Source organism: Candoia aspera, chromosome 1, assembly GCF_035149785.1.
Source record: "Candoia aspera isolate rCanAsp1 chromosome 1, rCanAsp1.hap2, whole genome shotgun sequence".
NCBI classification, from domain to species: Eukaryota; Metazoa; Chordata; class Lepidosauria; order Squamata; family Boidae; genus Candoia; species Candoia aspera.
Window position 1 is genome coordinate 121,634,226 of NC_086153.1, and position 25,373 is coordinate 121,659,598.

General features: G+C 37.9%; 1 protein-coding gene across 1 annotated transcript in view; it reads right to left on the reverse strand.

Annotated features, from left to right (window-relative positions):
- The window catches only part of CD109 (CD109 molecule), an 88,928-nt gene that overhangs the window by 36,349 nt on the left and 27,206 nt on the right, over positions 1–25,373 (reverse strand). The window contains 13 exon segments of the mRNA XM_063291051.1: positions 727–945; positions 2,525–2,638; positions 4,411–4,525; positions 6,819–6,957; positions 9,110–9,170; positions 9,406–9,480; positions 10,322–10,474; positions 19,871–20,047; positions 22,168–22,230; positions 22,328–22,426; positions 22,997–23,221; positions 23,751–23,860; positions 24,620–24,743. Of these exon segments, the coding sequence (XP_063147121.1) occupies positions 727–945; positions 2,525–2,638; positions 4,411–4,525; positions 6,819–6,957; positions 9,110–9,170; positions 9,406–9,480; positions 10,322–10,474; positions 19,871–20,047; positions 22,168–22,230; positions 22,328–22,426; positions 22,997–23,221; positions 23,751–23,860; positions 24,620–24,743 (1,674 nt within the window).

Sequence of the window (25,373 nt, forward strand, 5' to 3'; positions counted from 1 at the left end):
CTTTTTTGAAGCCAGCCAAGCTGGTAGCCAGCACAACATTTATGTGATACACAATTTTTGTGAAGGTAACAGCTTTGTCTTTGACTGTGTGCAGGAGAGGGAATATATTCCGAACACAGAAGGCCAGCACACAATTAAAGTTGATATAATATTCTCATTTCTTTAATCCTTTTTCATTCTGTCTATTAAAAGTTACAATTCAACAACTTGAATTGTAAAGGAACACTGAGGACTACCTTCAAGGTTTTTCCATTTTACAAAGCAAATGAAAAATATTGCAAAAGTATGCATTTTTTCATAGGCTCGTTTCATAAGCTTGAAAAATTTCATCAGAACTGAATCTTATTATGATATATAAACGTGGCTTTGTCCTGCCACTCCATGTTCTGTACCAGGAACTGGCAATGTAGATGTCAATGTGCCTGCCATCACCTCACTTGGCAAACCAGAATCCCTGCCTTACTTAATAAACTCTAAAGGAAATGTATCTAAAAACTATGAAGCTGGTTTATTAGGCCTTATTTCACACAATGTCCTGGCACCCCTAAGGCAGTCAACAGGGTACTGAAACCCCAACCTCATCTTCTTCAGTACAATATGGCAAGATTTTCTGGCTTCTTTTTAAATGATCCACAAGTGCTTTAAACAATGTTCAAAATAGGATTTGGGTAAAGCTTCTCATCTGTCCCAAATCAAGGTTCTTGAAATATGGCTGCTTTAAAATACCTTCACTAATAGTCTCTGGAGAAGAGCATCTGAAGCAATGGATGATGTTGCTGTCACTCTGATGGGAATCTCTCCAATCTGCTTTGGCTTAACTGGGAAGAAGACTGTCTTCCCATCTTCACTTGGTGTCCAAACAGATTGTTGGTTTCCAATGGCATTTATATCATTAGAGAAAATAAGAATTTCAAAGGTATCACTTGTGTCAAGGGTAACTGTAACCTACGAAACAGAAGTGGTTAGTTAATGTTTTTTTGCTACTAGCAGCAACCATTAACACAACAGCATTAAGTAGTACAGAAAAAATGCAATAATGTGCCTCATGGGGGCACAGGAGAGTTCCCACACAGATGTAACTACTCCAGATTGCTGAACTGTACATATGAATTTTGGAGGATCCAGCATCAGCCAAGAAAAATGCAAACAAAAAAGGGAATTGGGCAATTGAGAACTAGGAAGACTATGACACCAGGAGTTGGGGAAAAGAACAGAGAGCAGAGCATACTTCGAAAAGAAAAAAAGCAAAACAAGGTATCAGAGGGAAAATCCCTCTGGAAACAAGAAATATTGAGCTACATCTGTAAGTTCCTAAAGTTGGCAGAACATAAAAATGCTCCTACCAAAACACTGATATGCACAGAATCACCTGAGCTTGGCCACTTTATTAAAGTTTTGCAGCTGTCTGATAAGAAGTAACCAAAACAATCTGAACCTCATTAAAGCTTCAGAAGTGATTCAACATTTTGAGGGACCCTAGCAAGGTAGAGCTTAGTTTTATTGTTCCCTACAAGAAAAATGCCAGAATGAAGAGTAGACCTGAATGTCTAATAATTACAGGGAATGGTTTACCTGGAACTCCCAAATTACAATATTTGGGGAAGGGGATCTTGGTTTGTTCTCTCTCTGTGCTCATCTTTAGTTCTGCCTTATCTCAGAAGAAGGATTTTGAGGTGCTTTGTTGAGCCCTTTCAGAGGAGCAGAGGCAAAATTGATCCTCACTATCAACCCACCCAGCTGGATCTCCATATCCACCTTCCCAAATCAACTTCTTATGGGACCACCTCTTCCCCATTACATCAACCCATCCCACCCGATCATGCAGAGTGGGCATGCTGCGGACCCCGTCTGTAAGAGAATTTCATCTGGCGGGGTCCAGGAAGTGGGCCTTCTCCGCAGTAGCTCCCGCCCTGTGGAACATGCTGCCCCTGGAGGTGAGATTGGCCCCATCGCTCCTGGACTTTTGGCGGAGTCTGAAGACCTGTTTCTGCCACCTTGCTTGGGGCGGAGAGGGGAATAGATCTACATGGGGATGGTTGCTATAGACCACTCCTCCCACACTTGGACTGTTTTAGATTCTTCACCACCTGGATTCTTTATTTTTAACTTTATTTATATTATTTATTATTGTATTTTATTCTGTGTATTTTATGGTTATTGTTTTCAATTGATTGTTGTAAACTGCCCAGAGTCCTCCGATAGGAGGAGATGGGTGAGGACAAATTAGATAAATAAATAAATAAACAGATAGATAGGAGGAGTGCTTGAACTGAATGGCCTATGAGTCAAACCTAGCTGTTTTCCACATTTGCACCCAAATTAAATCCTAGGGTTGGTGCAAAACCTTAATATATGCATAAGTATAACTATGTTCATAATTTTCTTTTAAACTATTGAGGGAATATTATTTCTTTAACAATTAAGTATAAAAATTTCAATCAGAATGAAATTAACACAGAGTGGTAATAGCACAGAGAATGCAATAAAAAGCAGATTAAAACAAATGAAGTTTCAATATTTTTACCTCAGTGCTTTCTTTCAAATAATTGAAGATGTTTACTTCTAATATAAATTGTTCTCCTCTTATGACACTAGCAGGAAGGTTTAAGGAAACAAAAAAGGGCTGGAAGACTTCTAACTGAACAACAAAAGTTATACAATAGTAAACCACTGTGCGGTACAATTTGTTAATTAAGAATTAGAGATATGAAGATCAGAAGGGAGAATAGTTTTCCCCCTTTTTGAGGATTTTTTTCCTGAAAAATTGGAAAATTTGGAAAAAAAGATTATGAAACATTTCCTAGCTTTATATTGTACCTAAAAAGACTAAGAGATTAAATAAATTGAACCATGCTTTGAAATACACGTCAAATAAATTAGTTAAGAGATAGAGAAGCTTGTTTAAAATTCTCAATTTTCAGATTCTATAAAAAAAGGAAAGAAAGAAGCAAGAGAAGGGGGTAATGATACTGATTAGATGGTGCTTCACATGACAAAAATATGCCCCACATCCTTTTTGCTTTAGTAAAATCTAAGATTTAAGATTTAGTAAAATCTAAGATTTAAGATTTAGTAAAATCTAAGATTAATGTTGTTTATTATAATAATTATATATTTTTAAACTAAAATTCTTTACAATTCTTATCTTAAAAAAATTCAGGTAAGGACCTCAGAGCACTAATCCCATACTATTCCTATGTCATCCGAGAAGCCCTGGAAGAGGAGCCAAGAATGCAGAATATTCCAGATGTAATAGAGAACAGGAAGTCTTCTCTATTTCTAAGGCAACAAAAAGTTACCTTTACTTTGAAAACTCTTTGGTTGTTCACTTGCCAACCTTTTTCTTATACTGGACTGCCCTCTACAGTCTGTTATCTCTTGCAATGTTCTAGTTGCTTTTCCCTTGGCCTTGGAACTAGACGCAGCATACCAAAAGGTCTTCTACTCAGCAATTTGCTGTGTTCTCCTCAGTTGGTTTCACCATCTCTGCAATTTCAATAGATTGACAGAGCACACTGAGCTAAAGCATGCTGGGACCAGATTCCTATGGAAGTGTGTTTGCAAAATCCACCAAAATAGTCTGTAGTTTGAGTCATGGCAACTGGATTTCTTTCTTTTTGGTTGAAACGTTTTGCTGCTTGTCCAAACAGCTTCTTCAGTCTGGGCAAAAGACTGGCAAAAGACTTTGCCCAGACTGAAGAAGCTGCTTGGACAAGCAGCAAAACGTTTCAGCCAAAAAGAAAGAAATCCAGTTGCCATGACTCAAACTACAGACAATTCCACCTGGATGACTGAGAATCTTCATCGACATATCCACCAAAATAGATTCCATCAATGGACTGAAATCAGGGTTAGATTAAATCTGCTAGTATCTACCACTCTTTATAGAAAGTCCATAATCTTTCTATAAAGCAGAAGAGTCATTGTGCCCTGCTACCTGATACTATTAATAAATGACTGAATCTCTCACTATTTAAATATGATTGAGTTTCACTTGGAGGATCTTCTTTCTCTATCCTGATTCCTTCCCCCCAAAGGTATGTCCTTGGCACACACAAAATAATCATTGGAATATTGGAAAGGTGCTTGAAATATCCCAGCTTCTTTAACTACAGACTGTATGCTAAAAAAATATCACCTGAAAATTATCTTCTTTTAAGGCTGCTGAATTCATAGATAATGATAACTGTATTTTCAATTTCATTTTGTTTTATGGCATTAATATAACCTATCCTGATATAAAATGCTGATGAAGAGTGGTATACAAATATTTTAAAAAAAAACAAATTCATGACTAAATAATACTCAGCAGAAGCTATGCTACTGAGTACGAGCTTCATCCAGTGGTGCATGTTTGAAAGTTCTTATTTTCACAGCAAATCAGGGGAGAATCAACTAGTGGTTTATTACCTCAAAGGGTATTTTCATCACACCCAATCCAAGATTTTCAGATACTATAAATGCGCTGGTTACCCAGGATGTAATGGTATCAGGAACGGTAACATTTGTTGTTGTTTCAGTAGATCTAAAGATGGGAAAAGACAGAATAATAAGAGACAGCAAAACTAGGGTGACTTTCCTGATATAGTAAACTTGTTTTGTTTAATCAAGTTAATTTCTTACAGGAATATTTGCAGAAGTACAAATAAGGATTATTTACATTACACTCATACATTACGCTCACGGTAGGCCCAAAAATCCATTCATGCCTCACAGCATGAAGGTGATTGTCGTATGTATGTATGTATGTATGTATGTATGTATGTATGTATGTATTTTGGAGTTGAAAACATTACAAGGCATGGAAATACTTGATTCTAAACATTCACTTAACATAATCTAATCTAAAGATCTCCAGATGGGTATATGTCCCAGCAAGTATTTGCTACATGTTTAGACATTATTTTTTTCCTACACTTTATAGTTTGCCACAATACACTGTGTGAGTGCCTTTGAGCCAGTGCTGACTCCTGACTCCTAGACAAGTCCCTGCAGTTTTCTTTGCAAAGTTTTTCAGAGGAGGTTTGCCATTACCTTATCCCTAGGGCTGAGAGACACTGACTGGCCCAAAGTCACCAAGCTGGCTTCATGCCTCAGGCAGGACTAGAACTCATTGTCTCCTGGTTTCTAGTCTGGTGCCTTACACCAGACTGGGTCTCACAATACACTGGTCCATAAGAAATATATACATTTGGGGAAAATATGAAGCAAAATATTTATCAGTTTCAGTTTAGTTCAAATCCAGTTCAGGGAGATAGATGATTAGAAAAAATGGCCATTTGACAAGATGTTTTTCAATAGAACAGTCCAATTTTTAGAAAAAAAACTTCCCACTATCAACTACAAATAAATAAAACTCACGTATGTAAGGTTTCATTCTCCTCGGGGACTTCCAGGTGAGGCAATGGCAAGCTAAGATGTCTCTTGAGGAGGAGATGCAGCTAGGACCAACAGACCGGTGATCAGCCTGTTCCAATAGAACCTCTCCAGATAAGGAGTGGACAAGAAATGGCAACCATGGCAGAGCCTTTAAGGACACCGGGTTTGCCCAACCATACTTTCTAAACACTTTTGGATTATAAAGTTAAAAGAGGTCTTCCAAGCAACAAGTTTGAAAAACTACCTGGTAAGTACAACTTCAACCCAAAATAGAGGAAAACCAAACTAACAGCTTAAAGAATTTAAAGAATACAAAATAAATGGCAAAAAGCTAAATAAGAATTTAATTCAAGAAAGCTCTAAACAAATTAAGAGATGAGAATTTGGAATATGAGGACTTTTGCTAAGTCTTTTGAAATAATTAAGTAAACAAAACAATACCTAAACAATAATTTGTTTTTTTAATAGTAATTCTATTAAAAATTACAATTTCAACCATAAAAACGAATACAAACTAAAAAAAAATAAAAGAATAAAAAGAAAGAATAGAAGGTGCAGAAAAAAAAATAGAAATAAAAAGAAAAAAGAATATAGTAAAGAAAAAGAAAATATATAAAGAAATGACTTCACCTTCATCACAAGTATAAACAATTTTTGTAACTTATTACTTTCTCTTAAAATACAACAAATGATCTCTCCTTCCCATATCCCATCTCTTATTTATAAACAAAGCCATGTCATTTCAGTCCTGATGCCAGCAAAAGTCCATTAAGGGTTACCAGAGATAACAACATATCTATTTTAACTTTGATCAAATAAACCAACTTTATATTCCTTCCTTTTAACAATCTTGATCTTTAATCCCTTCAAATAATGTCCTAGAACTTGATTTCTTTTCAACTCTTTTTGTCCCTTCTCACAAAATTTGAAGAATTAACAAGCCTCTTTTGTAAATCCAATATAGGAAAATTATCCAGGTCACTCTCTTGGTTTGTTACTTGTATAAACTCACCCAGTGTTTTCAAACTTGTCGATCCAAAGGTTCCTAACAGCTGAAAAGCAGTTGACAAGCAATTTCCAAAAGTGATTAGAAAAGGAAGTACGCAAACCCAGTTCCTTTTAAAGATGCTAACTGTGGTTTGAGCAAGATGGCTATTCCTTCATCTCCAAGAGCTCTAAATCCACTGGAGACCGCTGTCCTGTGATCTCATGAGGAGCAGCTGTCTGGAGAACTTGTGAGCAACCTCAAGTCCTCTCCTTTTCCAGAGAGGAATTATGAAGAGCCAATCTACTCAACAGCTCCTCATTCTGCCACTGTTGTCAGCTCTGCTTTCAATGGAGCCGTGTTCAGTTCACCATTTCTTCCCCGGAGGTCCGACAAGCATTTATAATTATTTGTAAGGAAATATAAAGAAAGCTATCTTCACAGAAGTTTATACCTTGTCATGATTTCCTGCCAAAGCCAAGTCTCTGGAAAATTGGTCCTCACATAGGGATCACCATCATACAGTGTCGGGTTATATTTATAGGATATAGATAGGCTATCCAGGTCATAATCCATATCAGAATAAACAATCACTGAGGAGAAAAGAATAGGGTGAGGTGTTTGATACAAGTGAGCAACATAAATTGGACCAGATAGGGAGTTTAATTTTTGTCAACAGAATGGCTTGTTTCATCCCCAGAAGATGTGTGAGGAGATGCTACTAATGAAAAGGGCTTGACTTTTGCCAATTTTCCCTGTTCTGTTTCCCCCACCCCCAACAACATGTCTCACATTGTTCTGAAGAGTATTGCAATAATTAATTAAAAATAATAGAAAATTTTGGAGGGTAAACGTTTAAAATGTAATTAGCCAAAATTCCTCCCACAGGAGAGGAAGACTCACAAAACTAATATAGAGCATGAAAGACATGAGATGAAACTGTGCCAGCACAGCTGAAAAAAACTCTCCTGTGTCAATTTTAAAGGGAATTTAGAAAGAAACATAAGCAACCTCTCTGGCTTCTTCTTGCTAAAAGAAGTAGCAATCATAACGCACTCACATAAAATAGCAGCCTTAAAACAAATGAAGGAGAGATAGTTTGTAGCTACATGAATGGAGGAATAGCTAAGGGATTCATTTCAGAGAAGCCAGACTTTATTTTGCCTGTATTATGCAAATGATATCACACCTTCTGCTGATAGAAGGGAATACAGGTTCCAGATATTATGTTTAATATCTACACTGCACTGCATTATAAATTATCTCTCTTTGTCAACTCCTTTTGATCAAAGTATCAGAAGCCACAAACAAGCTATCTATAGCAGAGTTTTCAGCCTGGATTTGCACTCTTTTTATTTTCCTCTGCAAGTTTTGTGCAAACAGCTTCCACTATACTGTGTCTAGCGCATTAGCTGGCAAAATTGAACTACTGGCAAAGCATAGCTTGTGGAATACTGCTGCTGCTATCTAAATTCGTATTCAGGGCATTAAAAACCTAATCTTTTTCAGCCAGCCAGAATATGCACTAGAAAATATAGGCTGATGAGTACCGTCTCCTAAGGAATTATAACCATGCTAAGAACCAGTAAATAGCTGAATGAAAAGCTATTTTATCAATCAACTGAAAGTTGAGATTAAAAAAAAAAGTCTGCCTGTCTGCCTGCCTATCTACCTACCTACAGCACCAGTGAAGAGGTGTATTTTGCTGTGTGATTCACAGTTGGATAAACACTACTGTATCTAGAACAATGACTGACTGGCATTAATCTTTTCCCAGGAGAAATCTACTGTGAGAACTCTTACCTTCTGAAACTTACACCACAACTGAGGAGTCTCTCATATTTTTCATAATTTTTGCCAACTTTGTACGATCATATAACCAGAGACAAAGTCTACATTCTTCAAAGTGCCTGTCTGATTGTAGAACACCTAGCTTTTTAAAAATTGGCCATCTCATATACTTTAGAAAGTGCAATCCCATCTTCCTCCCATCCCAAACATTGTCTAATTTTTTTTCTATGTATTTTTAAATTTAAAAATCTATACGAACATTTCCCCGCAAAAAGAACATTTGAACCAGTAAACTAATCCACTCATCTCATTAAGATTGGGTTTGGAGGGAAAGTAGAACATAAGCAGCCGTAAACACAGGGAGACAATAGGCCATCATAACAAAACTGTAACAGTGAAGAAATTCAGAGATGGGGGGGGGGAGAGAACTGAAACCATAGAATCAGATCAGAGTTTTAGAGATCAGCAAAGTTTTTCTGCAGTGAGCTGGCTGAACATTTTGAGGAAACAACAGAGGGTAACATAAAAGTAACATAAAAGGAGTAAGAATATGCCTACACGATTATTTCCGTGAAGAAGCAAAGATGCTCTAGAAGAAACCTGGATGAATCCAAAATTCATCAGGAATCCTACTGTATGTAAATACGCATACACAAATTTGATCTAACTTGGTGACTGTTTTATTTCAAATAAAGTTATCCTTAATTGAACATTCAATCTGTCTTTGATTACGTCATCTTCACTCTATATCCACTAAAGGGTAGCTGGTTTTGAAAAGATAAATTTTGGTCTCCATTCCTGAGGAAAGATTATGGCAGGGAGTAATTATATTTTAAAGGAAAAAAGGGAGGGCCTTTGTTCTGAGGCAGACAAAGAAGATATAGAGGTTTAAAGGTCGAATAGGTATCTACCCCAAGAAATGCTGTATTCATTTCTTGATTTGTCTTTACTTACTATCGAAATAGTCCACATGTTCTGAAAGGTTGGCATCAGTCAATATCCAGAGATTGCTATTCTGAATACAGTACATAAAAAGATTTTTCAGTTTAAATATATGCAAGATATCAGTACATTCTATTATTTTTTAATATATTTTAGAGCAAACAGAAAAGGACTTACACACATACACCTATTTACGTGTGCATGTAGTGTATGTGTTGAAAGAGAGAGAGAAAGAGATTTTCGTACTCCTCCAGGAACCAAAACACATTGGGAAATATAAAAATTAGCATCTATATATGAAACTGTACCTGAAAGACACTGAAAGCATTTCCAGCTTTCCCATCAGATGACTTTGTATCATATAAACTTAGCTCATGGTATATCTATTTTAAAAAAGTAAAAATAAATCAAGAAACAGTTAAACAGTTTTTTTAAAAAAAAATAAAATCATATTATCAAGGAACAGTTAACCAGTGATGAAATAATAAAAGATATTAGTATCTACATTAGTATGCCCAGAAGGTTTTCAGCCCAAGGAACTGGATGAAATAAAACAGAACACTGTGAATAATTACTGCATGATATTTTAATATGCCAATGTGGAAGGCATATGAAAGAATCTTCACATGAAGTTCATTCATTATGACCTTTCTCTGAAGAGGATTGTTTGATGGAAGCCCAGTAACTGAATTGCTGCACAAGGGAGTAATTTACTAATTAAGATTTTGGACTGGGGCAGTGAAGAATGCCACCAAAGACTGAACTATAATTGGCCATCAACTTTATCATCAGCATAGAGCCTCTTGGAAATGTCTAGACACATTTCATTTCTTTTTCATCACTGATTAAGAGTTTGTGGATGATTTGTAAGTGCGTGTGAACTCACTACATTCGTTTTTAATTTCCATTATTTCTTTTGTTATGAATATTCTAGTTTAACAAAAATGTAGAATTACACATCCTTATACATTCCTTCTTAATTGTGCATGCTTATCAGAAAATGAAGTAAATAAATGCAACTATGTTTGATATAGAATGCACCAAGACTTACTCTGATTATCAGAGAATGAAGTTTATTGTAAATAACCTAGACCATTAACATTAATGCATAATATTAATTGTTGTATGGCTTCAATTTCTTGTTTTGACATTTTAAGGGAACTAGTCACAATAAAACATACTGCTTCTAAACTAATGCACCCTTGCAAAAAATAAAAAACTTACAGCATCCTCTGTGATATCATTTCTTTTTCCCAGCAAATTTGTGCTTTTGTCAACAACTAAAAGTCCAATTGTGGTTTGAGGTTCTGTCATTTTGATTTTGAGGGTAATATCCTCAGCAGGCCCTGCTCTATTTTTACTCCAATGCATATTAATCTGAGGGAATATCAAATATTATGCAATAGGTAATTTGAAATAGGTTTATCTTTGATGCAGTTGAATTGGTCCCAAAACTGTGGAAGAGTCAAATCAGATTCAGAACTAGGACAGTAATACTATATATACTTTCTGACAGAAAGATCTGTTGAACTCAGCGGTTCTACTTCTGAGTGGAAGATCATACATCTTTTTTTTCCCCTGGTAAATGCAAGTATAAATTAAGGGGAAAGATTTGAGTTGAGGCCAGGGAGCTAGAGAAAGTATTTTATTATTTCTCTGTGTACTATTCTCCCTGAAACACTTCCCTTAAACGTATTATTTTTCTTCTCAGCTTCAGAATATTTTCTTTTGTGGGGGGAAAATAGTAGCTCAGAATGGTAATCTGGATTATGAAAGGAATACTGAGAGGTGGAAAAGGTTTAAAAAACAGACTATTTCCAATTGCATGACCCCAGATGAATCCCTCCTGCATTTACTATTTAAAAAATGAGAGGTTCTCCAATCAGATTTTTTTGATGGCAGAGCTACCATAGTCTGAACAAGCCAGAGTCATGGACCAGCTTGGAATATAGCATAAGATGAAACATAAGACAGGACATCTGAAGAAAGAGAACAGGTAACAAGACAGCAGACAAGGAATGTAAAGGAGTGGAGGCCACAGTCAAAACTGTTTCCAAGTTGAAACTAGAAAAAGAAAAGGGGAAGGATGGACCAAAGACAAGAGAAGGGTATTGGATCCAGCAATCAACCGTCCACTTGGTACTTTATGGCAACAAACATCTTGCACTTCACTTCGGCTGCACTGGATGTAATTTTAAACAATAGCTTAGCATTACAAGAATAAGCTCAGAGTAGCCTCAGGGTCTTGTGTATTCTTATACTTTCCTGATAGAACCAGTTCAAAAGACTCCATTTCTATTTTAGTTTATGGCAAGTAAAAACAAGCCACTTTCTTAAAATATAGATTCAAGCTGGCTTGGTAGTATCACCTGTACTTAAGATTAACTACACCATGTCTTGTTTCACATGGCAGAGCAAGCAGTAATTAATCAATTGTAGGTTCTTGGGTTTTTTGTTTTTCAAACCTCTATATTAACGTTTTTTTGGACACATTGAAACACTCCATCATTTCAGTTTTTTCCCTTGCCTTTTACTACACTGTACTGTAAGCAGATGTTGATGGCCCAGAAACCCAGTAACAGCTTCAAGCAACAGTTTTACAATACAGAGTAACTAAATGAAGGATTTATTTTTGAAGTAATTCTAAAAATCCAAAGAAAAGGAAATAGTTAATAAAATTAATAAAAAATCCCCTCCCACCCAATATAGAGGGGAACTGAACAGGGAGCCTTCAACAGACTGAAAGGAATTAAAAATAAAGATGATTACATGATTTGAAATGAAACTGGAGTGAATGGTTTAGACATATGTATAGGAATAATAGTGATATGTCTATGAGTGGAATTGAAACAAATGCTGTAAATGTTAATGCCCAGGAAAAGGGAAATCGTAAATACTATGAGAATGTTGGAAAATGGAAAGCTTGCAGAAATGGTGCAACAGGAGGAATGTTAAAATATGGAAGTGGTTTGCTTATAGAATGGTTGTGAGTGTGCCTGATGATGAAGAATACTGTGGGAAAGACAGCAACAGTAAATACAAAAACTATAGGGAGATCCATGTGTGAAATGTGCCTAGGAAAGTGTTTGGCAGTACTCTGACTGAAAGATGGTAAGAGGTGACAGCAAGCAACATTTGAGAAGTACAGTACGGCTTTATGCCAGGCAAGGGATTTACAGTCAAGATTTTTATCCTCCTGTTATGGATAAATATGTAAGGAATGCTTGTAGCAACATTGAAGGTGTGTTGATTGAAGGTGTAAATATCCAGGTGTTTTTGGATGCAGACAGCGCTGTGCTGTTGGCTGAGGAGCTGCATGATTTGCTGCAAATGGTAATTAGACTGTGTCACACCATGAAGAGAATCTATCTACAAATTAATGTATCAAAGACCATGGTAGTTGTGTTTGATAGGAAAAAGAACTGGATAATTACAAGTTATACATACATGGTATACAATCAGAACAAGTAGATAAGTGTGTGTATCTTGCTAGAATATAAAGATGAGAAAGTGGATGCATAAATTTCAAGTTGCGCAAAAACTCGTAGAAAGGAATTTTTGGTCTGTTGTGAAGAATGGATGTTTTCAAAATGGTGGTGGTGTAAACTAGATTTGGCTGTATTTTTTTTCTTTTTTTAACCTCACACCCTAATCAAGAATTAATTAATTGTACAGGGTTTATAGGTCAATCCCAATGGACTTCAGTTTACCATTTTTTATTTATTTTTTGCAATTTGTATAGCATTGCTTATCCCAAAAGGGAATGGTGTGATTGGTATATGCCAGCATGTATACAGAGAGCATGTTTTAACTATGGAGAAGTGAAAATGTATCTCTCAAAATGAAACATTGCTCTTTACTGAGAGGCCTTTCTTTAAACCCATACAAAATGGACATTTAATGAGACACAAAGAGCTACTTGGATAATGACTCAAATTGTGGTTGAAATCCTAAGCATGCCTACTTAAAAATAGGCCTTGCTGAATATGGGGAAACCATTTCATCTGAAGCTGGAATAAAGTTCAGTGTGTTATGCATAGATTTGCCAATAGGCATCCATTAAAAGCCATTACGATGTAGCTTTCCATCATTTTCCTCAATAAGTAAATGAACAAGTATAATGCTTTTGACTCATCTGTTTAACTGGGCTCTCTTTATCTAGTTTTAGGAGTTGAGTGGAGAACAGATTACATTTTAGGCCATATTTATGCAGAAATATTGAAAATTCAAACAGGTTCACAAACTTTTAAGCACCACTGTATGGTTACCAATTCTGGGCTACAGAAAATAGAACAGCTGCCAAGATACAGGAAACACATCTTTGCTACCATCTAGTGGCTCTCTGGATATCATAGTCCTAACTATGAATGGAGTAGATCTCAGTCCATTCAAACTACCAGCTTTAAAAAGGTTCTTCATGGTTTGGTGGAGCAGTATCTGAAAGATTGTATCTTACCATCTGTCCTTATCAATGTTTTAAGTTCGCTGGTTAGAGCTCTTCTTGAAGTTGCTGTAACTTACAAGGCTTTTCAGCCCTGGAAGTTGCCTTCTCCCAAATGCCCATCTTAATATACTTTTCATGACTAGCAGAGATATTTTATTGCCTCAGATATTTTGGGCCATATTACTCTGTGGTTTAGCATTAATTTTTACTTTTTTTCCCCTTATGGCTGCAATTGTTGTTTTTATAGTAATTTTTTAGGTCAACAGTGGAATAGAAATTGCAAGAATAGTACTATGAAGATAATAATATTGCAAATATCGTTTGATTTTAAAGATACTTTATTTTTATAGCTATATTTTCTACTTTATGTAATCTTAATTTTAATCAAATGTAATTTTAATATGTGTGATTTCACTTTCAACATCGTTATTGTTAGAAAGCAACACATAAGTTATGAACTGCAACATGCACAATTTTTGTTATCACCTCCTTTTCTTTCTTTTCCTTTGTTTTTCAAAAAAAACATATAAGCCAAGGGAAATGTAACCCTACAGATGAAAACTCTAGCAAGGAGAGTATATCTCTTTGTTCAGGCACTGATTTAATTATCTATTATGTCAGGAAGACTTGGTTTGAAGGTTTATGCTAGCTTTTCATAACGGATTCTTCTTTAGAAGATTTTTTTTTTAGTAAGAGAATACCTTTCAATATTTTCCTAATCTAACCACCCACATCCTATGCTTTTGCACTGCTGCATCCTTGTAAGCTACCAAAGTCTATCTCTGCAGATAGACTAATATAAAACTATTGTCATGTTCACTGATTCAATGTATCTTAAACATCACAACGTTTCCCATGCCATGGCGCTGACACGCGTTTCTGCTTGGGAGGGAGCTGCTGTGAAACCTTGTACCAAGCTCTGTATGTGAAATCAGTACAATGGAATGTGTTTGGGTTATTTTCTCTGTTCAAGGACTTTTCCTGCAGACCATCAAAAACTGTTAGGAGCACCTGGGATTGCAAACTTGAGAAGATTCTACTGGGGGAGGGATTTCATTTGTACCGAGGGTTTTTAGTTTGAATTTGGCGCACTTTCATCATTCTCAGCTTTCTTTGTGATCCTGCACACTATTCTTTAATAAATCAGATATCTTTGAATTCCTGCTCATGAGTCTGATGGTGTTTTAGAATAGGCAACCGTTACATAAAGCTGAGAATCCCAAAGTTGTACCATTAGCTCCTACCAAGATCAGTCTCTTGTGAGGGAAAATAGTTAACGATGGCTGAGTCAAAATCCACGACCAGGGGACTCGAGGAGATGGCTAGCTTGATGCCTAAGTCGACAGTCAAGAGCGGAGAACTGGATCTCACCCCAGGACATTCAGAATCCCAAGACCTGTCAAGGGAGGAATTGAGTTCCAATTCTGATGCAGAGGAAACTGACAATGGGGAAGAGCCAAAGCAACCGGCACCCATCAAATTGCTTGCAGAGTTGATCACCTTGGATGAAGCGGGGGAACCCCAACCAGGGACGTCGGGGACGTCCTGGAAGTATCAGCTCCCGCTAATCCCAGACAAAGAATCTACTATGGTGTCAATGGATAGAAAACCGGGCATGCGAAGGAGAGGGGACTCTGAAACCCCTGAGAGACTAAGAATGGTGGAAGCCAAATTAGAATCGATGGAGTACATGTTGAGAAACCTGTCTTTGTCACTGGAGGGGCAGGGGAGGCACAGAGGAGATCCCAGATTCCCACAACCATCCCCCATCCTCCCATCCAGACCGCCGGTGGAGCAGGGCCGGAGACGGCTCCGGGATGAATGTCCACCCCGCAGAGCCCGCCGGCCATCAGTATCCCCAACCCGAAAAGGGAAAGCTACTGTAACCTGGGGCCCAACCACCCAAGGGACTGCTGGTCCCACTCCAACCGGAGGCGGAGTGAGAGACTTTTCTGTTAAGTTTGATGGGGATCCAACCAAGTTATCTTTCTTTTTAACTAATGCTAAAAGTTATATGAGGCAGTTTGGGGCATGCTTCCCTTCTGAAGAGGCTAAAATAACTGCCATTGCCACCAAATTGAAGGGTCAAGCAGCTGACTGGTATGTCCAATTAAGAGATGCTGACTCCCCTGCACTTGATTATTTTGATGATTTCATGTGGGCATTAAAGCTGCATTTTGAAGATCCTCTGGCCAAGGCAAGAGCTAAGAAGGAGCTGAAGGATCTCACCCAGGGCCAACTGTCAGTAGCTGATTATGCCCTAGAGTTTAAAGCTCTGGCTGGGAAAATCACTGACTGGTCTGAGTCAACCTTAATAGAACGGTTTAAAGAGGGACTCAACCGGGACATCCTACGGTGGGCATTGTGTAGAGACGACCCCGAGTCATTGTATGACTGGATCTGTCTGGCAGGCAAGGCTGAGCACGCTCAGCATACCTTCATGCAAACTAGAAAATCTGAAAAACCACCTGCCCCCATGAGGGAACCCTGAAGTGCTGCGACTGCCGCCCGGCCAAGCTATAGAGCCTGGGATGAGGAGAGAGATTGGCGCTACACGAGGGGTCAGTGTCTCCGATGCAAAAAGGAGGGCCATCGAGCAGCTGATTGCCCAAAAACCAAGGCTGGAGATCGAGCAGGGAAGCCGCCGGCCAAATCGCCCCCCCCCCGCAGCGAATGACAGCAGCCAAAGGGACAGCCGATGCTGAAGAAGTAATTTACTTCTCAGGAGAGGCTGAAGATGACTCTAAGGAGCTGGCGGGAAACACCAGCCACCTGCCATGAAGAGCGCCAGCGGGCAGGTGGAAGAGGATGGGCGCGAAGATGCTATGGTGAGTGCTGACTGTCCCACTTTAGCAGTAAAAGTGAAATTGGGTTCCCGCACAAAAACTACAGAGGTATGGGCTTTAGTTGACTCTGGGTGTTCCAGGTGTTCAATTCACCCTGATCTGGTTGCTGCTTTGGACCTGCCTAGTTTCCCCCTCCAGCAGCCTTTGATCTTCACACAGTTGGATGGTTCAATGGCAGAGGGGGGCCCGGCAACCCATTTCACTGGAACTGTGGCAATGCAAATGGGCAGCCACCGTGAGACTTTGAAATTTGTTGCAGCACCTGTTGGCAATCCCTTGGTAATTCTGGGGATCCCCTGGTTGACCTATCGAAGCCCCTATATAAACTGGGAGCACAGAACTGTGACTTTTAAAGATGGATTTTACCAAGCTCCTACAGCGGAGATAGTTGCATGTGCGGGGGTTGGAAGGGCAGCGATCACCATGCCACGCCCTAACTTGCCACATTTAGAAGGCTTACCTGATCAATACCAAGACTTTGCAGACGTATTTGGGGAGATGGAAGCAGATCATTTACTCCCCCACTGCAGAACTGACTGTGTAATAGAGTTGGTCCCCAATGCTCAATTGCCCAAGCCAAAAATTTATCCGATGACTCAGAAGGCCTTCCTGTACAAGCCTTCCTTTTATAATAAACTGAGAGGTGGAATTTTATAAACCATCTGTGTAATACACCATAGTTGTAACGGTTGCCTATTCTAAAACACCATCAGACTCATGAACAGGAATTCAAAGATATCTGATTTATTAAAGAATAGTATGCAGGATCACAGAGAAAGCTGAGAATGATGAAAGCGGTATACAAATGGACCCTGCAAAAATTCAGGCGATTCTAAGTTGGGAACGTCCCCGCACCCAGAGGCAATTACAAAGTTTCCTAGGGTTCAGTAATTTCTATCGGCAATTTATCCAGAGGTTCACTGAGATTGCTCTGCCCCTCACTGATTTACTCCGTACCAAGGGCTTGATTGGACGCCTGAATGCCAGGCAGCATTTGAGAAATTAAAAACCCTTTTCACTGCTGAGCCTATTCTACAGCACCCTGATCTTGAACGCGCCTTTGTGGTCCAAGTTGATGCTTCTGACTCCTCTATTGGGGCTATTTCGTTACAAAGGGATTTAGAAAATCGCTTAAAACCCTGCGCTTATCCATCCAGGAAATTTTCTGAAACAGAACGCCGTTGGCATGTTTGGGAAAAGGAGGTGTTTGCTGTAAAAGCAGCTTTAGAAACCTGGCACCATCTCCTTGAAGGCGCTAAATGCCCTTTCGAGGTTTGGACCGATCACAGGAATTTGGAAGCCCTCCGCACCCCATGTCTCAGCCCTAAACAGATTCACTGGGCTCAGTTTTTCCACCGCTTTAACTTCCAGTTAAAATTCTGGGAAAGAAAAACTTTCTGGCCAATGCTTTGTCACGTTTACCTCAGGACCTTAACCAGGTAGCAGATGTGGTTGGGACTGTTCTCACTGAACCACAACTGGGCTTGGTTGTGGTCACTCAGAGCCAGACCCGTGCGCAGGCAACCCCACCCCCAGCCCAGTCTGGGAAGCGGAAAGTGCAAGTTCCTTGTCAGTTACAGAAGGACTTTCTCCAGGCACTGAAATCTGACACTTGGTTGCTAGCTAATAGAGACAATGTTTCTTTTGAAAACGGTCTGGCGTGGGTGGAACACCGCCTTTATGTGCCTGAAACTTTAAGAGCTGATGTTTTGCAGCGTTCCCATGATGATAAACTTGCTGGACACTTTGGTTTTGTCAAAACATTGCATTTGGTTCGCCGTCAATTTTGGTGGCCAACCTTAAGGCGTGATGTAAAAGACTATGTTGCTTCCTGTCCTGTTTGTGCCATGTCAAAACGAAAAGAGGGGAAACCACAGGGGCTTCTACAGCCAGTGGCCTGCCATCCCGCCCCTGGGATGAAATTTCTCTGGATTTCATTGTGGACCTACCTCCCAGTCAGAAGAAAACTGTCATTTGGGTTGTAAAAGATTTTTTCTCTAAACAAGCTCATTTCATTCCATGTGCAGCCATCCTGTCAGCCCCACAATTGGCATGCCTATTTCTCCACCACATCTACCGCCTCCACGATAGCCCCTCCCGTTTGATCTCTGACCGTGGCACAGTTTACTTCCCAGTTTTGGAAATCATTTTTAAAATTGATTGGCACCAAACAAGCACTATCCACATCGTCCCATCCTCAGACTGATGGTTCTACTGAGATTTTAAACTCCACTCTTGAACAGTTTCTAAGAGCATACATTAACTACTAAAGAGCATACATCAGGACGATTGGGCGGACTTATTACCTTTTGCTGAAGTTGCTTACAACAATGCTGTGCATTAAAGTACCAGACAAACCCCTTTTTGCATGGTTTCTGGTCACGACTTTGTTCCCATCCCTGAACTGCCACAGCCCCCTTCCCAAACATGTTCTGCGTTTGACTGGGCTGTTAAACTGTCTGATTCCTGGCCAGTAATTCAACAGGCTTTAGCTGACGCCAAGGCTGCTTACAAATCTCAAGCTAATAAGCATCGCTCTTTACAACACAACTTCAAAGTTGGGGATCAGGTGTATCTATCTACTAAATTTATCAAATTGCCACAACCCTCTAAAAAACTTGCTCCCAAATTCATTGGTCCTTTCCCTATTGTTGGTCTTGTCAATCCAGTTACTGTTAAATTGGAACTGCCTCACAATTTGAAACGCTTGCACCCTGTTTTCCATTGCAGCTTGCTTAAGCCTGTGCACCACTCTCCGTGTTGGCACCCTCAACCTCCTCCTCCTGCTTCAATTATGACTGATGGCCAACAACACTTTGAAGTCAAGGACATCGCTGATTCTCGCAAGCTTCAAGGCACCCTGCAGTATCTGGTCCGATGGAAACACTTTCCTCATCCTGAATGGGTGTCTGCCCACCATGTTAACGCTCCTGATTTAGTTAACCGTTTCCACCTTGCTTACCCTTTGAAGCCTGCTGCTTAATGTATTCTTTATTTTGGGGGGGCAGTATGTCATGTTCACTGATTCAATGTACAGTATACATCGTAATGTTTCACATGCCATGGCGCTGACGCACATTTCTGTTTGGGAGGGAGCTGCTGTGAAACCTTGTACCAAGCTCTGTATGTGAAATCAGTACAATGGAATGTGTTTGGATTATGTTCTCTGTTCAAGGACTTTTCCCGCAGACCATCAGAAACCGTTAGGAGCACCTGGGATTGCAAATTTGAGAAGATTCTACGGGGGGAGGGATTTCATTTGTACCGAAGGTTTTTAGTTTGAATTTGGCACGCTTTCATCATTCTCAGCTTTCTCTGTGATCCTGCATACTATTCTTTAATAAATCAGATATCTTTGAATTCCTGCTCATGAGTCTGATGGTGTTTTAGAATAGGCAACCGTTACAACTATGGTGTATTACACAGCTGGTTTATAAAATTCCACCTTTCAGTTTATTATAAAAGGAAGGCTTGTACGTTTACCTGATTTTTAAAGGTTGGTTGAACAGGAATATGTAGAACATCATTTATTATTTCCCCATTATCATGCACGTAGAAGGCAATTATGCAAGCCATGGGAGCCCAAGAATTTTCTGGGGTTAAATTTAACATTGTGGTCTTCTTTTTCCCTGCATCCACAATCTGACCTCTGGACATTACCTATGAGGAAAAAAATTATCACACCTAAAACATACGAAGCCCTTACAGAAATAATACGAATAGACACGTAATGGTTTCTAATCCAAACATCACTTTTTAAAAAAGAAAAACATACAAGGTTACTCTCGGCAGGATCAGAATTAACAACATGTAATTTGAAATTAAAGCTTTCATCAGTTGACCATGTCAACTCAGGGACAAACTGAGTTCATGAGATTTTTTCCTCAGGTACCATACAAAATTATAGTCTAAAAATGTAGTTAGTTAGAAGTGGCTAAGGATTGTTTCTTTAATCAGAGATACAAGTTTAATTTAAGGGAGTGTTAAATATTTCATTTCTAAAATTTTAGCTTTAATTTGTATTTTTTATTCTTTTTACATAAGAATTATATTTGCCATCTAATCATATCAAGTTCTGATTGTAAAGAATTTTATTTTTAATACTGGATCATTCTATTACTAGATATAAATATTACACAAACACTAGATTGGCATTATTGTGTCAGAAATATAATGCTCACTGAATCTATTTAAGAATTCTTTAAATATACTACAAGGTTATAAAATGTATATACTAGTTCAGATTACTCTTTAGATTACTTTTGGATATTAACAATGCAAGCCTAAGCAGCGTTGTTGGGAAGTAAAGCTTACTGAACTCAGAAGCATAAATATGCAATCTAAGTTTCAGGATCCAAAACTGATTTGGAACAATTAAATTCTTGTTTGAGTAACTACACTTTCTCAGTACATACATATTTGGTAACTATGGCCTGATGAATTAATCTAGGAAGTCTGTACATAACCAGTAGAAATCCTTCCTAGTTGAATGATGACACATAATCAATCAATTAATATTTTAATTTTTTAAAATTTCATTACTTTAACATTACTTACAAAAATTCTTTATTTTTATTCTTTATTTAATTATTGCTATTTTATGCATTGCTTTTGGATAGATAGACCAATAATCTATTTGATAGATAATCAATTTGTAAAGAATTTAATTTTATATATCTGATTTTTATTAAAACTTTTAAAAAACAGAAAAAGTAATATAAACTAATATAAAGAAAAGAAGAAAAGAAAAAAGCAAGCAAAGAGAAAGCAAAAAGGGCAAGAAAAATAGAAAAATAGAAAAGAAAAAAAGATACAAAGTTTTTATATAATTTTCATTAAAACCTTTTAAAAAGAAGGTAACGAATACAAACTAATATAAAGTAAAGAAGAAAAGAGAAAAAAAGAAATCAAAGAGAAAGAAAAAAGAAAAAGAAAAATAGAAAGGAAAGGAAAGAAAAAGTTACAAAGAATTTGGAAAGAATTTTAGACATCCTTATTCTTCTGAACAACTCCTGTACATGCAAATTTCTCAATTCCCAATTCCCCCAAAAGTACTTGTGCAAGCAAACTGATGATCATTATATCAACAAGGCAAATAACAACACAGGTTGCGACCATTATTCTCTACATAATATTTCTACACTTTCCTGAGAAAATAGGCACTATTCAGACTTACCATGTTGTTCTAAAGCAGGGTTTCTCAACCAGGGTTCCACAGAACCCTAGGGTTCCACAAGAGATCACTGGGGATTCCCTGGGAGATCACAATTTATTTTAAAAATTATTTCAAATTCAGGCAACTTCTCATTAAAGAGGTAAGTTTCAGTCTTTATTTTTAGTTTAAGAACACTGTTAATGCATATATACAGGCCTACCCATGGAACAAATATAATAATTCTGTAACTTCTGGCCTATATTTGAGCCTGAATGTGTAGGGGTTCCCCGAGTCCTGAAGAATATTTCAAGGGTTCCTCCAGGGTCAGAAGGTTGAGAAAGGCTGGTCTAAAGTAACTGAAGTCTAATGAGATACTTCTATTACTAGAGGGCACAAGTTCAGCTGAAAATCAGGCCCATTAGAAAACAGCTAAGCTCTTTTTTTGCCTTTGTTTACCTGTTTCTTCCTTTGCCCTGTTTTTCTCCTTGACTATACCCACTTTTTGGAAGACCCCGCCTACACGCCATGCAAGACAGAAGAAGGTCCTCAGCTCAGACAGGTTTAATAAAGCTCATCTCTGAATTTTTTTTTTGCAAAAACAAAAATTAAAATAATTAAGATCTACCATATAATTGATCTCATTCAAGGGCATGCTGCTTTGAACAGTGAGTTCCAAGGGTGTCCCAACCTAGGAAAAATAAGAGGTCTTGATTGAACACACCAATCACAATGTAATATAGTTGTTTATTTTAGAAACTTGGTAAATTACTGATAAAAGCAATTACTTTTAAATCCTTGGTTTTTTTAATCTGGAGATAAGTCAAACTGGCTGAGTAGAACACATCATGTATTGTTTTGGAAGTTTGACTCTCCAGAAATTTGGCCTGTTTAAAAAAAAGAAAAAGAAAAAAGAGCACATAAGACAATAATAAAAACTATCTCCCCCTTACAAATGAAATACTAAAGGTGGAAGACTCAACACTTAATATAGGTCCTGAAATACAACCCCAACCTTTTTATTTTACCATTCAGTTGGAAAAACTAAGATGAACTTTTTACTATTGCTAACAGCATACCTATAAGCACTTGCCCTGTTCAAACTACCATTTAAAGTGGTTTAGATGACTGCAAATGAGCCATAGTAACCTTTCGGTTCATATACTCCCCTCCCCACATGCTTGCCTGATCATTTATGGGAAAGCCCAAACCCAAATCACAATTCTAAGAATTTGTATCTAATGGGAAACTGTGGCTTAGTAACACAGCAATAGAAGAAACTTTCCTTCTTTCCTTCTCCTATTCTATTGTAATTACTACAAAACAATATACATATCCCATGTGTAGTAAGATGTATTTGAGTAATAAGAGGGCATTAAACAAGTTTCCATACTGAGATTATTTTCACTGGCCAGTTAAGGCTTTGCTGTAGACAAAATGACAGAAAAGGAATATACCTTAATATGCAAAATTGTTGTATCAGCTGAAACTGGAAACTCAACCTGAATAACCCCATTTTCTGGAACAGGATAACTTAGCTTATGAACTGTGTTATTTTTCTGTAATTCATCTTCATCATCATACATGTGATAAGCAGTTTTTGGCTGTCTGACCATGATCATGACATTATTCTTTTGTTCATCAGATGTTAGTGGATTATCATCAGTTCTTCTTACTTTCAGCTGAAAATGAATCAAACTTTAGAAACAAAATTCTTTAAAACAACAGTAACTTTTATGTAGAACACCCTTGTTAGAAATGGCAATACTGTCTTTGGTAACAGAGAACAATTAGAATACCTGGTGACTTCAGTGTTGCTCTAACTCCCCACCTTGAGTTGTAGAAAATAAAGGCAGGATATAAATCTAATAAATACCAAAATAAAGAAATAAACTCAGGGATGGACAACCTTGGATATGTGCATGCCAAATAAAAATACTAAATACTGTGATTCACAGTCTACATATAGACCCCAGATGAACTTTTCAGACAGGGATGAATATTTCTGGCCTGTTTTGTTTTGATGTGGAATGGGAGGTTTTCAGAAAAAAAAATGGCTTGCAATTGAACCCTTTAGCTCTTCCAACTGTTTTTTAGAACATAATTCTGTTGTCATGTAGGCAGTCATTACATCTGTCTTTTTGATGCATTTTTCATTCAGTCAATTTCTGGAATGATACTGATAAAGCAAATAGTAACAACACTACTCACCATACCAATGAAGTTCAGAGAAGGCTTCAGGAATCTTGGATACTCAAGGAAGTCTACTACATAATCATACAGCTGTGGAAATACTGTAGCACTTGCATTTTGGGAGGTTCCTGTTATGACATTTAGAGATTTTAAAAATGACATACCCAGATTTATTTGTTCCTAACTGTAGCAAGAGGGGTCACGTTCATTATTCTAAGTGACAACACTCTGTGCAGTATGTCCTTATCCCATTTTTTATTTTATTTTTTGGGTGGGGGGTCCAGAGCCTTTAAGATTACTTCGCTGAAATTGAGCTGCAAATTGCCAATTTTAGGTGCTAGTTTTTCACTTTTATTGTGTAAATGAGTAAAATAGGTAGATTAAGCCTCTGCAAATCCCATCAAACCCCTCCCCCCTCAACAAACCACAAAAAGGCAACAACAAGCTGTGGTACCTAAATTAGAAGCACCATGCTTCTAAATATCAATTGCTAAGAAATATGAGTGTGATATTGTGACTGCACTCATATCGTGCTTGTGGGATTCTGCTAGCCCACTGTCATGAGTACTGATGGTGAGCAGGAGGGGGCCCCTTTCCAGGGGGGAAAATGCATGCGTAGTTTAGAGACTTTGAGCTGCCATTCAAAGAAACCCAGAACAGACCCGCCTTGAGTTTTGGGGTTTATCTGTCTGGGTTTTCCCACGCTTCTTCAGTTTGGTAGGATTTTCTGTCTACAACAGCAGTAATAAAACACTAGAGACTTCTTCCTGGTCTCGGCGTGGTTCTTGCTTAGTCAGGACACCCACTGTGAAAAGATACTGCTGGATTAAATAGGCCTTTGATCTGATCTCTCCCAATGTTCTATTAAAGCCCCTTAAACAACATACCTGTAACTGATTCTGTAACAACAGCTATAATTTCTATAGGTGCTGGGCACAACATACCCTCATCTCTGAAATTTATATCTTTTATCTCTGGACTCTCCAGCGTAAAGTTCAAAGAACCATTAATCTGAGATCAGGAAAAGAATACTGATTAATTCTATGTTATCTTTTAAGCAAAATAACCAGAAATAATATTAGGACACAATGTGTTTGTTACTGCATTTCACTGTGAAGTCAAAGCAATATTAGTAAAATATCATGTCAACATCTGAATCTGAGTAAGTTTTAGGTTGCAATTTACTCTAAGCACCGTTAGTCTGTTTTGGACAATTTAAGGAGTTGCCTTAAATCACCTAACACAATCACAGAATCCTCTTTATGTATTTTAAGGATCATAGGTTTCCCAAAGCTATAAATGTTTTTAGATCAGATTCGCACACTAGCCGGAACTTCTAGATGTTATCCTTGTCCATATATCACCGTTACACTGTATTGTTGATGCTTTGTCCATAGACAAATTTATATGTGCTGAGGTTAGCACGTATCTACACCACAATGTATTTAACCACTATTCCTCCTCCCTAAAACTATATTCTGAGGGGAAAAGGAAATAGAACCAGAGATCTGTTAGCACTGTATTCCTCTCTCTCGGCTTAGCTTCAGTTCAGAAGATTCTTGTGGAAAGATAGCCATGACAGCTGAAGTGTTATAAAGTTGATATAAAATTAAAATTAGGGGATTGTTTTCAGTGATGAAG